The sequence below is a fragment of the Excalfactoria chinensis genome, chromosome 2 (assembly GCF_039878825.1).
Source record: "Excalfactoria chinensis isolate bCotChi1 chromosome 2, bCotChi1.hap2, whole genome shotgun sequence".
Taxonomy (NCBI): Eukaryota; Metazoa; Chordata; class Aves; order Galliformes; family Phasianidae; genus Excalfactoria; species Excalfactoria chinensis.
The window spans coordinates 39,610,653-39,626,340 of record NC_092826.1 but is presented as its reverse complement, the minus strand read 5'-3'; the positions used below and the strand labels follow the sequence as shown (position 1 = coordinate 39,626,340).

Genomic DNA, 15,688 nt, shown 5'->3' with positions numbered 1-15,688 from the left:
ACTGCTTCTCGGTTATTTTAAACCTCCAATTTTCATTTTGATTACCTCAAGTGTTTCAAACCAGAGCACCAGCTTAGGTGCTGGAAATGTCTGTACTTGGATCAAAAGTCTTTGGGCCCTTATAAATTGGAAATAGTGATGCTTATGTTTTCTTTTATACCTTTGTGACCTGTGTATAGAAAGGCTAGTCATCATTATCATACATTTTTATTTGCATCATAGAATCCTTAGAGTTGGAAGGGACCTCTGAAGGCCACCTAGTCCAACTCCCCTTCATTCAATCCACAGTTATTGCAGCTCCTTGGAGCTTTTGTTTAGTGACAGCGAATGGCATGGATTTTGGAACACAGCACCCTGAATCTTCAGAGAACAAGGAAGGCTGTGGCAGGTTCATACCTTTTGAAAGGGAACATGTAGCAGTTTAGGATCGGATCCAGTGAATCTGGGGCTTTTAATAGGAAAATCCCTCTGGTGATATGGAGGATGAGGGAAATAGGCAGCTATCCTGTGTATTTAGGTCAGCGTCCTGAGCTTTGATTTTTCAGAGGTAATACAGGTGTTCAAAGTCTGTGTAAGGTAGGAATACATCAAATCCCTACAGGGTGGTGTCCTGCAGGTTACAGTTTGAATCTGAGCCATATTAGCAGGAGTTAACCAGCTCCACCTTGAGACTTGACCAGACAAGTTGCTGGATTGGAGTTGTGTAGGTAGTGTCGTGCCTCTGGTGATTAAGAGAGAGGGGAGTTTTGTTTATGTGCGCTTTATGCCTCTACAAGGACCGCACCTCAGAGATAAGTCCTTCTGACACACAAAGAAAAGAAGCAACAACTGTCTCTGGGGTGGTTAAGATAAAGACTGAGCAAAAATCAGAGCTGAATGCAGTTCATTTTCAGACATTTCCCTGATTCTTTCCTCTCTTTCCATCAAAACAAGTCCCTTCTGATCACTGCATTCGTCATTGCATTTGTCTGCTGGTCATGCTCCTTCACCTGGACTTCATAGCTTAGCCATGCACAGAAGGCTGGTATGGTCCATATGGCCGTCTTCCTGTCCTAGGGCAAAGGAGTTACTTGTTAGTTCAAATCTATTGATGACAAATGTTTGCTGTTTGTTTTCACAAAACTTTGCAAACGCACCTTAGTAAATGCAGTCCCTGTACCATCAGTCAGTTTTGGCCTCCTTGCTTGTGTCATCACTTCAGGTAATCTTTTTTCTTATTCTTTTCTACTAACTACTGAGGAGGCTGGAAAACACCAAAGCTTAAGAAGACTTTTGGTCATTCTGACCTCTCTGGAAAGTTACCTGCCTGATACAAGGCAGCAGTGTGCACAGATATGATTTTTCATGTGGAAACAAATAAAAGAAAGCAACACAAAAAAACAACCCCAAAACAAAAACTTGCTCTCAGTACCCAGAAAGAGTTATTAACTAGGAGAATGGCATGGCGATGTAATCCTGTAATCCTCTCCAGATTTCTACTGGGAGCCATTTTGTGCTGAATATTAGCACCGTCATAAAAATAATGCAGAGTAATCAGTCTTGTCTTCCCCCAGCCCCTAATCTTTGCTCCAGGCTATCAGCAAATTAACAGAATTTTCCCAAGCTTTTGCATGAGACTTATTGTGTCATTGCTTAAAAAAAAAAAAAAGGCTAATTTCTGCCCCACTTTCTTATCATTCCCTATCTTCACCCCCTTTGTTATAACCAGTGAGTCATATTTCACCTTTTCCTTAGTCTGCATTCACTCCTCTACTGGTTTTCCTGCCACCCTTTGCTCCTGGACGAATGAATTATCTACTCTTTTGCATGAAAAAAACACGATTCCCAAGCTGTATTTTAAATCCACGTCTTACGTAGGATTTCATCGTGTTGTCTCAGAAATGAGGATGGCCTTAATTTCCTACCTGCATGAGCACCTCTGATCAAAAAGGGCAATATTCTCCTTTATTCTAACAATTCAGTACCACACTTGCCATCGAGCCATTGGTAAAGGTATGTTCGCACAGATTAACTGATCCAGTACAAATGCTGCACTTTATGGAAAAAGAATTTTGAATAATTATGCACAAAATATACGTGTTTAATTCCTGGGGTCAAATATTCAGTTTGAATTTGTGGCTTGTCTTGTAAGTTAGATGTAAGTTTTCATCCTGGCAGTGAGCTTCAAAGGGAGCAAAAATCATGGGACAGACTGTTCCATAATCATAGTTAGGCTTGCTGCTAAAACTTAATTTGCAAGAACTGCAATATGGGAGCAACAGTGTAACATGAGAAAATATTACAAATCCACTTCTCTACAAGTAATATGAGAACAACCTATAAAAAAAACAATGCTTGTGAGGAAATAAAGCCATGTACCTTCAGCCATTGTAGGCAGATGGACTATATCATAATAAGAGCAGAACAATGAGAACAGAACCTGTTTCATAGAATGTGAGAATGGTTCTCCAAATCCATCACTGAATGTTGTGGGATCCAGGTGATTCTAGTGTAGCCATTAAAAAGAAAAATCAGTAATTATTCATTTGAGTACCTGTAGTGTTATCTAGCTCATCAGAATGAGATACATCAAATGAGGTTGAGAATATTTCAAGTTTTCATCATTATTTCCTTTTGTACTGTTTTCTGAAGAGTTCTGAACAGTTCTGAAGCACTGAACATTTGTTTGTGAAGTTCCACTTGTAGACTTAGTCTGGGATGTTCCTCATCTTTCAGACTAAACCTCAGGGATTTCAAGGTTATTTCTGAAATTGTGTCTTCCAGATGAGTGGATATATTAATTTTGTTTTAGATTTATACTGTAGAGAAATCATGTCAAACTTTGGATGCTGTTAAAGTGAGTGTAGTAGTATATAAAGTGTCTGTTTACATGTGTGATCCTAATACAATAAATTGTTTTGAGTCTAGGGCAACAGGATCTGCTGCTCTGTTTTGTTATTTTTTTCATTACACCAATACTCATGACCATGTTCTAGTATGAATGGGCACATTAGTGATGTGAGCATCAAGTTATGTAGTTCTTCCTCTACTTCTGTATATCAAGCTTGGTCATCTGATGACCACTCCCCCATGATACAACCTTAGACATTGTGCTGCATACACTAGGCAGCTAGAGTGGGAGCTTCAGCCCCTCATGCTGCCTGGAATGCATCCTCATCTAGAAGTAGTACTCCATGCAACTTGTAGTTTAGTTTCAGTGAGTTCATTGTCAGGGAGCTGATCAGAGGATGATTATAATGATTATTATGTATTATTATACATTGTTGCTGTTTGACTTTATTATTAGACTACAGTATTTTTATATTTATTTATTTATTTATTTATTTATTTATTTTTTGTTAGATCCATCTCCTGTCCCAGCCATTTAAGTTGTCACCATGAAGGGTTGGAAACACACAGGCTGGAACCTGGGAAGTTGAGATTTCCATGTCTGAGAACAACCATCTCTTTGCTTGGCTTTAAAGGATGAGGGAAATGCACTTTCAGTGGCTTGATATATTTGGCACCAACTGAGTTAATTTTATTTGGGCAATTAATGTATCCCAGAGGACTTAATATGAGCATGGTGCCAGCTAGTCTGAGGCCTACTTGTGTTCAGTTATGTCTCACTGAAGACAGGACAGATTCCAGTGATCAGTGAACAGGCTGCTGAACTGATTGGATATAAGACACTAGCTTGGTTGGCACTCGCTCAATCCAAGATGTGAAGGCCTGATTTTTCACGATTAAGAGTCACTGAATATTTTGTTAGTATAAACAAAACTGTTTCATTTTTTTTTTAATTATTTTTTTTTCAGAAAAGTCTAGAGTGCATTAGCTTTGTTTTTCCAAACAAAACAACAGCAAAAGAAGTTTCAGTCCAATCAGTTAAAGCTTGACAGAACTGTAAGTGACTGCAAGGCCCTAACATGGCAAGCAACAGTGGTTGCTCTGCTTCTGTGCTGTCATGGTCATAGCATAACAGTCTTTGTTTTGTTGAGTTCGAGATGATTGTGTGATACCAATCCACAGGGATCTCACTGAGTGTTTTATGGAGAAAATGAAGCTAAGGAAGGTAACAGTTTTGTATTAGGCCAGTCACACGCTTGTCTAAGCTGGGAGCATCACTCATGCCATATCCTTCCAGCCCATGCTTCACAACAGCATTTATTTTCTTCTTGTTTGTCATTGCTCAAGGTAGAGGCAGCATTCCGTGGCTGTGAAAGACATCCCAATGTTGCCAGGCTATGGAGGAATTGTACCTAAGGTTGCTTTGCTTTGTCTGGTGAAGGTTCTGTTTTTCGTGACCCTTAGAGTTACAGATACAAAGAAAATATGGGGCCTTCATTTGTGCTCAGTCCTACCACTCTCTCGTCCTCAAAACCAGCACATGCATTTAAAAAATTAAAACCTTTAGCTTATGCTTGAGCATCTGCTAATCTCTAAAAGGCTTCAGAAAGTTGTATCCTCTGTAAAATATAGAAATAGTTCGTAATGAACAAGGAGACCATAATTAATGGTCTTTTGCGTGCCTAAATCTCCCTACTAAGAAAATGTAAGATTTCTGACAGAAGCGTAGGAGCTCATTTCATTTGAAATAAGTTTTTCAGAGATGTATTGACTACTGTTGGATGCTTTTGGGATGCCTATAGCAAATTATATGGTGTTCTGCAAAAGCATTTGGGGTTGGCTTGTTATGAACAGTGGTGCTTCTCTGGGGAAGGTAGTTTTGGCATCAACTTTTGAAATGAACTGAATCACAGAATCACAGAATGGTTGAGGTTGGAAAGGCCTTCTGGAAGTCTTCTGGTCCTCTACTCAAGCAGATTGCCCTGGAATTCTGCTGCCTACTATTCTCCTGAGTTTTATTTAGAAATGAAGAAAGACGTGTGTGCTACCCTCAAAGCTATTTCTTGTTGCTGTTTGAAAAGTTTCCATGTTTACCTGTCTCTTCTGGGGGGCAGTTAATCCCACCTTGTAGACAGCGTTCTCCTTCCTCCATGACTCGAGCTATCACTGTGACTCATCTCAGGTGCTCAACCTTGTGAAGTGCATTTTTGTCTGTCTAAATGTGTGACACCCCCTGAATTTTGCCTTAGCTGCTATGATGGTAATATCTTCTTGAAATTGCAGGAAGTTGGTTAAGCTGTAGTTCCTAGCTCTGGTTCCATGGATTACTTGAATCAAATTGTTTGTTTAGCTGTTTTTTTTTAATTGCCTCCTTAAAATAGTCCCTCTGGGCTTTTTCATACCCAATATTGAATTTACTAATCTCTAGTTTCATGTTGTTATTTCAAAATGTGATAAAATTGACATTTAATTATCTAGCATCCTCATATCCTTTGATGATGTTGGCTTCATTTACTGGTACTAGTACTAGTATTTAATATTCGGTAGGATTTCTTCAGATACTGTAGAGGATAAGTTTGTAAGTTTGTTCATTTTGTTATGAAAAAGAATAAATGAGTAACAGAGGAATGTTTTACAGGTTATGCCTCCTTGTCCAGGATGCCTATGGCATGTTCAGTGAAGTACAGCTGCAGTGTCTGGATTCAGCAGAAGACATTGAGCAGTACTGCAAGAGATGGGAAGGAAAATTCTGCCATTTAGCTGGAATGAAAATTTTGCAGAGAACCACAAGAGGAAGGTGAGAACAGTTTGAGGAGATTGTGTTGAGCAGGCAGAGGTGATCTTCCATTTAATTGTTTATGTGGTCAGTGTTCTTTGGAACAATTGAATCATTCTTTGTTCAATTAAATATCCTCATTGCCATTTTTAGGGCATCAAGTAGGCATCAGCTGGATCCAATTGCACTTGAGCCAACCATGCTCCCAAATCAGCATAAATAAGCTGACTCACAAAAACACACTTAGCAGAGAACAGAATTTAGAAGAATTACCTTATTCAGTGGTTCTGAAAATATGAAGTTTCTTCCTCTTCAGTAGATTCAAAGACTTAAAAATGTTAGTTTGTCTCTCTTCTTTGCAAAGCTGCTTATTACAATGTGGTTGTCTTTCTGTTTTTCTGTTTTTAGTCTGAGTTGAAGTTTCAAGCAAGTGTTGTTCAGTAGAGCCTATACATTTTTGGAAGCACAGTTTAAGTGTCTCTAAAAGAAAATCAAAACCAAAACAAACAAACCAAACACTGAAAAACCCTCTCAAACGATAAAACCATTCTTATTTTGGAATAAGAGCATCCACAGGCTTAGAGAAAAATCCCCACAACTAATTAATAAATTGATGTCATGGTACCCCCTTCATTTTGCTAATTCTTTGATTCCTTTTACTTTCTTAAAATAAAATGTTTTAAATACATCATCAGATGAAAAAACAACACCACTTTAAGTAGATCTTACAGAGTTATCTTTCAGAATGTCTGTAAGTGGGAAGTGATATGGTATCCACATGGGGAGCTATGTAAATATTACTAGATTGGGTTAACTCTCAACATAATTTATTCTGGTAAAAACATCCTATCTCGATAAGCCTTTGGAATTAGAATGGCTATAATATTTCATCTGACACTTTTTTCCTGTTGAAAAAATGCTGTTTCATCAAAACCAGAAAGTTTCACAGAAACTTTATCTATTTTGGAGACAATTTTACTGGGAAGATTTTTTTTCATGTCCAGAGGGAGTGAATACTCTCTCTCTCTCTTTTTCATTTCATGAAAACTTTCAGAAAGTCTCATTTTTGTTTCACATTGGAACAAAAACAAATTTCAAAGCCTTCAAATGTTCAGCAAAATTGAATTGTTGCTTGCTGGCCAGCCCTATTCAGTATGCTTTTCTTTTTAAGTTCTTGCAATGTTAATGTTCAGATCCTTTGGATTTCAAGCCTACTTGCATTTTTATGGATCTTTAATAACAAACACGTCTTCTTATTTAATTATTTTGTTGGCTTTTTTTTTTTCTTTTTTTTTTTTTTCCCGAAGTTACTTTTTTTTTTTTTTCCAAACAAATTAAATAATGGCTTTGGAATTCTGGATACAAATGAAGTTTTACAACTGGCTGCTGGTGTTTCCAGTACTCAGCCTAGCTAATAAGAGACAGACTTCTTCTAATGTAAATTCTCTTTCAAAGCAGCAGCAACTTACTTCTGGCTATTCTGAGGATGATTAGAAAACACACTGCTGGAAATGCTGGTGGCTCAGCTGGAGCTGTGCTGGTGGTAACCCTGCTAGAAAACATGAAAAGAAAATGGCCAGTGTAGCTTCAGGGACAGTGCGGTGGTTAAACGTGATTTCAGTGTACAAGTTGGGTGGGTGGGGGGATTGTTGTTCTTTCTTTCTTAATTGTTTTAGCTTAAGTTCTGTTTTATAACTTGCTATTACTTTTAAGTGTCGGGACATGTTTTGTGTCAATCTAGGTGTGATGGAAACCACAGTAAAGCCATAGCTGAAATGAATATGAGGGAGTACTTATTCATGCAGAGTGTAATTGGGCTGTAGAACTCGTTGCCACTGGATAAATGTGTTTCAAGAGCCAGTGGCATATCTGAGCACATGATGGGATATGCCTGTAAAGTTCCCAACCTTGGCTTGTAGAACACAAGTGAAGAACAACTCTGTGGTCTGCCCTGCAAGAAAGACATTTGCTATTTCTTTTCCCCCTTCCAGAACACCAATTATTGTTTGGATGGAGATGGCTCTTAAACTGTTTGTTTCCTGGAGTTTGACAGTGACTTTTAAAATGGATAAAAGGGAATAAAATGTAGGAAATATGAGAGAAAAGACAACTTCTTTTTTTGCCTTTGTAGCGCATGATTTGAAGAAAGCCAAGAATGGCTAATAAGATCCCACATGTGCCTGTTGTCCCACAGTCACATGTACTTTAATCTCTCTTATGGAGACAGGGTGCTTCCTTCGTCATTCAGTTAGACAAAAGAGATTTTCATTTATCAGACAGTAGAAGTTCTCAAGGTTTTTAATCAATGGAATACTGTTACTGTCGAAGTATGTTCCAGGCCATCATTCTTCCTCATCATCAAGTATTTAATTTAAAGTACTATTTAACATAATTTCAGTAAATACAATTTTAAAATCACTATTGTGAACCGATTTCGCATTTCAATGACTAAAAATCTATAATAAAGGATATTTTGTGTCTAGACAATAACCTGGCTGTAAACCTGCCATGGTTTTTGAGATAGACCTGTACTGTGAGGTGGACCAGAGGAACCAAACCCTTTTCTCTTCCCAATAGGAAAACCTTTGTGTTCCAAAGCAAAAGTGGGGTAAGAACTTATACAGCCAGGTGTTTACTGATCTGCCACTGGTGATTTTTGAACCCTAGTGGTGTATATCCTATCTCTTGTCCTCCCACTCACATATCAATATATCATATATCAACTGTATAAAAATAGCCCCTTGAGAAAGAGGAGGTAAGAGTTCTATGGTGTACTGCTAGAGACAGAAATACCAGATAAATGGATACGTTTCAACTAATATGTAACCTTCCTATTTTGATAGATCCCGTTTGTTTCAGCATGTCTAGTATAACCAGTAACTAAATAGATACAGGGACTGAGCACTTGCTAAAATGTTTCAAGAAGAAATAAACTATAAATTGGCATAATCTGCTGCTTCCTACCATAAACTGATTTCAATGAACTAGAATAAACTTTGTAGTTAGATATTTGTCTTTACCAGTAAATATATATATATAATGTATATATGTATATTACCTTTATGTTATTTGCCTTGACCAGAGTTCCAAATGGAATTATATTTTGTGTTTTGATCATCTGTGAACTTTCACCTGGTTTGCCAAGCACTGACTTGTTTTACTCCCTAGTATAGCAGACATACTATATTCTTCTCCTAATGCTTTTTAACGAGATTGAAAGATGAAGAGTTTATATCCAGCTATACAACTATACCATTTCATTTCAAAAAGGAAAGAGGGAAAATGCTTTAATGTAATATGTGATTAACACAGGGTGTCAGTGCCAATTTTGTCCCTAGATTAAAAAAGTGATGAAAAAGTTAAAAAAGAAAAAGAAAAAAGATAAGAATGTTGCACGGATATTGCTAAAATCTACACATACAAGGACTTCTCTGAAAGTATTGCCTCCTACTTTTTTATTATAATGGCCCACAATGTCAAAGATGGATGTTGGTGGTATGGCCATAGAGCTCCAGCCTTTCTACCAATATTCCATTACATTTTGTTGCCACGTGGCAGATGGCAGGAGAGAGGTAGTCTGATGCAATGATGTCTGATGTGGGAGGGCGTATGAAGCAAAGGTGTGGAACTGAACTCCTCTATGAGGGAAAAATGGCACTCACTGACATTTGTTGGTGCTTACTGAATGTTTATGGGACCAAACAATGGATGTGAGTGCAGTGAGTGGTGGATGGCATGTTTTAGTAGTGGCAACAACGACAGTGTGTCACTTCCGCCAGTGCAGATATTTCTGAGTGCAGCATGCAATAAATTGTTTGGGGCTTTGGGCATCCTGGTCTAATGGGAGGTGTCCCTACCCACATTTGGAGGTTGGAGCTAGGTTCCAGACCAAACCACTCAATGATTCTGTGATTAATCCCAATCTGTAGTACTAGTCACCATTTTCTTTTTTTTTCCCTCTCTTTTTTTCTTTTTTCTATTATTTCAGTCTCATAATTCTCTGCTCTGTACCAATCATGTTTTTCCTCTTCTTTCTTTCTTTCTTTCTTTCTTTCTTTCTTTCTTTCTTTCTTTCTTTCTTTCTTTCTTTCTTTCTTTCTTTCTTTCTTTCTTTCTTTCTTTCTTTCTTTCTTTCTTTCTTTCTTTCTTTCTTTCTTTCTTTCTTTCTTTCTTTCTTTCTTTCTTTCTTTCTTTCTTTCTTTCTTTCTTTCTTTCTTTCTTTCTTTCTTTCTTTCTTTCTTTCTTTCTTTCTTTCTTTCTTTCTCTCTTTCTCTCTTTCTCTCTTTCTCTCTTTCTCTCTTTCTCTCTTTCTCTCTTTCTCTCTTTCTCTTTTTTCTCCTACTTGCTGGGTAGATGGGGGGAGAATAGTGTCTGTTGTGTACCTTGACTTCAGCAAGGAGTTTGGCACCGGGGTCGGTAGTGGGTCAGGTCTTGTTCAACATCTTCATCGATGACCTGGATGAAGGGATGGAGTCCACCCTTAGCAAGTTTGTTGATGATTCAAAGCTGGGAGGAGTGGCTGACACACCTGAAGGTTGTGCCACCTTTTAGTGAGAACTGGACACACTGGGGTGTTGGGGAGGGAGGAACCTGGTTAGGTTCAACAAGAGCAAGTCTTGTACCTTAGGAGGAATAACCGCACGCATCAGTACAGGTTAGGGGATGACCTGCTGGAAGAGACCTCTGCAGAGAAGGACTGGGATGTTCTTGTGGACAACAGATTGGCCATGAGCCAGCAGTGTGCCCTTTTGAAAAGAAGGCCAATGGTATCCTGGTGTGCAGTAACAAGAGCATGGCCAGCAGGTCGAGAGGTGATCCTACCCCTCTACTCAACCCTGATAGGCCATATTTGGACTACTGTGCCCAGTGCTGGGCTCCCCAGTCCAAAAAAGGCAGGGATCTCCTAGAAGGAGTCCAGCAAAGGGCCACAAAGGTGATAAAGGGCCTCGAACATCTCCTGTGTGAGGAAAGGCTGAGCAACCTGGGTTTGTTCAGCCTGGGGAAAAGAAGACGGAGGGGGTGGATCTAGTTAATGTTTATAAATATCTAAAGAGAGATGGGTGGCAAATGGATGAGGCCAAGTTCTTCTTGGTAGCACACAGTGATTGAGCAAGGAGCAATGGCCTAAAATCTGAACACTGGAAGTTCCATGCAAACATGCAGAAGAACTTCTTTACAGTAAGGATAGCGGAGCACTGGAACAGGTTGCCCAGAGAAGTTAGTGGAGTCTCCTTCTATGGAGATATTCAAGACTCATCTGGACCTACCTGTGTGACCTATTGTGGGGTACCTGCTTTAACAGGAGGTGTGGACTCGATGATCTCTGGAGGTCTCTTCCAACCCTTGGGATTCTGTGACTGTATACTGTATACTTCTATTCTGCTTTACACTTACGAGTGTAGGACCATTGCTAACTGTTAAAAAACAAAGTGTTTCAACTGGTAGACGTTGACAGGAAATGTAATAGTAAGACTTCTCCACAGAGCAAGGAAGTCATAACTTCCTTCCTTTGGTTTTCCCTCTTCCAAAGAGACTGCCATCTGAAAAAGCCACCCATGTCTCTGAGGTTTTGAGGTCCTGAAACACTTCAGTAATTGCTGTGGTTAAAAGCTGAGTTCCACTTAGAGCGTAATTTAAGTAATTACATTAAAGTTTTTAATGTATATATATTATTATTTTAATGACTGTTTATGCATGAGAAACTCAGGTTTTTTTCTGTGGTTTTGTGCTCTTTAACAAGCAGTGACTGCTGCTTTGCATATTCAGTACTTCCATCGTGAGTCTGTTCAGTAACCAACACTGCAGGGTGAAACAGGCATATTCATAGTGTATGAAAAGTTTTATATTAGAATTTTATTGTTCTAATATAGCGTGGGTAATTTCTAATGTATTACAGAAGATAGTTATTAAAGTATGTAAATAATTTTGTCAACAAAGCAATTTAATATATCTGTATTTTAACTGAGATGCTGGTCCAGTTTTTTACCTTACTTTTTTGTTGCTTATTCTCAGACGGAAGTCTGAGAAAACACAGTGTTGCATAGGTTGTGTACTGTCAGATCTTAGTTGATAAATCAGATGGAAAGGTGGCTTGCAGCATCAGCTTTATGTTTGGATTGCTTGTCTCTTGGTAGTTCAGGGTCGTGCACCCTATGCAATTTTTAGTGAATTTCTTTCTAATGTTGAGTGAAGTTTCATAGAGGGCTAGGAGTTGCTTCATTTTTGAGTTCTTAACATGGAGTCTGCAGGAATAATAATGCTGGAAGAAAACTGTTCGCCTTCAGATTAAAATTGGAAGAGAAACAGAGGAGGAAACAGAGAAATGCTAAGTCAAAGCTGTGGAAGATGTTGGAGGAGGCTCCTATTTTCTTCCTCTCCTCTACTCAGTCTTTCTTCTTTCCTAGTTAGAGGCATTGTTTTCCTTCTCTGTCATCTTTGGTGTTTCTTTTCTGTCTTTTTCCTCTAAATCTGTGGTATTGTTATTAAAATGGAAAAATCCCCAAACTGTAAGCTGCTTTATGATAAAAAATCATAGCTGTGTGGCTGCACTGTTTGAAAATTGAATCAGGCACATCACATGCACAGCTTCTGGACCAGAACTGTGGATGAAACTTCATGCTTGTGAGAGAACCAAACAAAATCTGCTCAGTTCAGATGAGAGTATTGTTTGACACTGGAACTGCTTGGGAATAACTTAAGAAACAGAAAACCAGTGAAATACTGCTCTGAAAATTCCAAGTTTTAAGTTGTTTGATTTTTTCAGTATAACTTATAGTATGTCATGTCCACAGGACTGGGGATATATCGAGACTGTAGGTACAGATTTGTCATTTACCAGGTCTCTTAATATAACTACAAGGATACTACACTTACTAGTACTTACATACTACTCTGTAACTTGTATGTTTTTTTTCTATCAGAAATCATAGGGCAAACATATATGTTTGTGTGCACATATGAATGTATCCATTGGACTTAGCAGTGAAGGGCAGAACAAGTGAGAATGGCTAGTAGAAGGTGTCTTCTGTTATCTACTGAGCTGTAAAACTAAGGAAGTTAGTTAGGTGAGCAAAAGAAAGCAACTTATGTACCGGGCATCACAGTCATCATCTATGGCAAGAGTTATTGGATGGAAAAGTAAACGCTGTTTTGTTAGTATCAGTCACTCTCCAGCAAGCAGTGCAACTATCAGGAAGTTTAAGATGGGTTGTTAATAGGTCAGGATTAATTCCTTCACATGCTGCAAGCAGAGTTTTCATTTTCTCAGTCTTGTGAAGCCTTTAAAATGTTCTGATTGCTGTCTGGGTACATAACAGTCTGTTTGCATTTATGGATACATAGAAAAGACGTACCACAGTTTAGCAAGCAAAATCTAAGAGAATGTCTTTTAAGCATATTGAATAATAAAAATAAAGTAGAACACTAAAACTGATTATTTTGCCTACAGTGTGTGCCATACGTACACGCTCATGTCTGTGTGTATACACACAGAGATGTATCATGTATAACAGTATCACTGTGTTTTTGCAGAGCCTAAAGGTGTGGATCTACAGAAGAGAAGTGCACCCGTATGTAGAGAACCTGTCTGTCCAAGGTCCACACTTCTACAAAAGTCAATATTTTCAAACTCTGTTAGATTACTTGTGATCTTGCTACGTCAGTGATAAGTACAGGACAGACACATATTTCATACGGGTCAGAAAGATTTGTATCAAACAGACAGTCGCAGTTTGGAGCAGTATAAGCAGATTTAGTCTTTTAGTTAGAATCTGCCAGGTAACATCTGTGTGTTTCCTGATTTGGATTCAGACTTGGTTTATTTTAGTTGCTGTTTGAAGGAAGGTTGTAGAATGTTACAATAAAGTCCTTGTCACCTCAGTAATACAAATGTCAATGATTAAAATATTTGAGTATTTTAATAGTTAAAAGCACTTCTTTTAATCGTGTGCCTATTTTCACTTCTTACTCTTCCCTTTTTTTAGAAGTCTGTACTTTTGTCATAAAAATATTACATATACATTTTGAAACACTGACTAGTTACACTATTACTCTCACGGATCCAAATCATTAAGTTCTTATTTTGTCTTCTGTAATGAGAAAGGCTCTTTGTGCACATCGGGGCTAACCAAGTTCCCTCGCTTTAGCACAGAGCCAGCTGTTCATCTCTTGTCCTGATTCTACATCTGAAGAAGGATACATATATTGGATAAAATACACCCATTGTTCAAGTCAGATTGAAGTGGGATTCGAGTGTTGCGTGGCCAATAAAGAGACCGAATTTTATTATTTCTGCAAGGATAATGATTTTCTGCAGAGGAGGACACAATGTCTTGCCATTTCTTCACTGTGGTTGCCCCCCCTCATTCCCCCTTTTGCAAGTTAAAGTCCATAAGTGTAAAGAGAGAGGTTAATTTTCTTGGGGGCTTGAGAATGGATGAAGCAAAGGGGAACCCCTCAGTGGGGGCTCTGACTGGTACATTCCTGGGCCCATCAGGGACAGCTTGAGGACAGAACTCCCCTTTCTACAGAAGAGGATCCCCTCATCCCTTCATGAAGTGACTTGGAACTTGCACATCCTTTGGGTGGCAAATGTACTTGTGGTTTGCCTGACTGCAGTCAAAGAGAAGGATGAGTCCAAGATGTTTAGGAGACACTCGCTGCACAGTGCTGCTCCTCCCCCTGTTTGTAAACAAATACTGTAATTCAGTAATAATTAAGTGCTCTTAGCTCAGGCAGTTTATGAACTCCTCCGAAAGGACACAGTACTGTGTTGTAGATGTTATGACATTGAGTTGCAAGCTGGAAGAGAGCTAAAGACTAAGAGACAACTCCATATTGCTTATGCAAACTTAAAATCACAGATTTTCACTGGTGGATCAGGGTAAGGTCTGTGCAGAGATGTGATTATATCTGGACTGCAAACTGATAAATACATGATTTCTGAATATACATACATAGACAAACACAGAATGTTCAGTAAGCTATTATGCATATCCTGCCCTTATACTCAGTGTCAAGTGAGGAACACCACTTGCGTAGCTTCCTTTATCACACAGAGGCTGTTCTCTGCTTCTGTAGTTCTCCTTTCTTGTGTCCCACTTTACTTAACAAGGGCAGTTTGCTCCACTGGGTGCTGGCTCTCTTGCAACTACAGAGAAGAATTATTTCTGTATGGTACAAGACAGGAAGTGTCACCTTGTCCAGAAACATTGAGATGTGGTCACTTTGCTCTAAAGTCTGATTAATACTTAAAAAGTGTTGCTTTGTATGTTGTAATATTCTTCTAAACATAAGATACAAAACAAAAACCTCAGCCTCTGTACTCAGCATTTTCCTTTTACAGACTTGATAGTGATACCATATAAGTCAGGAAGTTCACTTTTGTAGAAGGGCAGCATATTTCTGTTCCCTGTGTGGGGAACACAACTACAGACAGCAACATCATCTTTTTAACCTGCCAGTTGGTTACCCAAATCTTAAATTGAAAGCATTATTCCCTGAGATCCAGTCACTCTCAGAAGTTTACATTCATATAGTATTGGTCCATAGGCATCACTGATAGCATTATCATATGTGATACCCACTGCTTTGTGAAAAAAAATATGGGAAGAAGCTGGCTGCCATTAGATACCCAAAGCATAAGCATTTAAGGCTGAAAAGAAGGGTGAGGGAAATACGGAATTAAGTAAGCTCAAGCAGAAGTGAGTTAAAAGCAGAACTTTAAAGGAGATCTGTTGTGCCTTGAAAAGAAGCAGCATATTGCAATGTGCTTCAGTCAAGAACAAGAGCCTGCCTTTGTTTCTTCAAAGCATTTTTGGTTAGAACCTAAGATTACCTTGAGCAAGTTTTGCACTTCATTTTTAGAAGTGGTGGCTTTCATAATTGGAGGGACCAAAAGACAGTTCTCAGAGGCACTGTGGGGTTAAAATCCAGATCTCTGTGCTCTGACCACACAGAACATGCACAGAGAGCTAGGACGAGATAACGGAGAGCTTAAACTCAAAAATGCACGCCTCTTCAAGTTGGTTATCTGTAGCTATTTCCCCTCCCTCAGCTATTTTCTTGGCCTCTCCCTTGGATGTT

At 38.7% G+C, this 15,688-nt stretch overlaps 1 protein-coding gene across 1 annotated transcript in view; it reads left to right on the top strand.

The window, feature by feature from the left end:
* SPIDR (scaffold protein involved in DNA repair) overlaps window positions 1–15,688 on the top strand; it is a 198,756-nt gene that overhangs the window by 165,003 nt on the left and 18,065 nt on the right. The window contains exon 11 of the mRNA XM_072330289.1: window positions 5,468–5,626. Coding sequence (XP_072186390.1) covers window positions 5,468–5,626 — 159 coding nt within the window. The remainder of the gene's footprint in view (window positions 1–5,467; window positions 5,627–15,688) is intronic.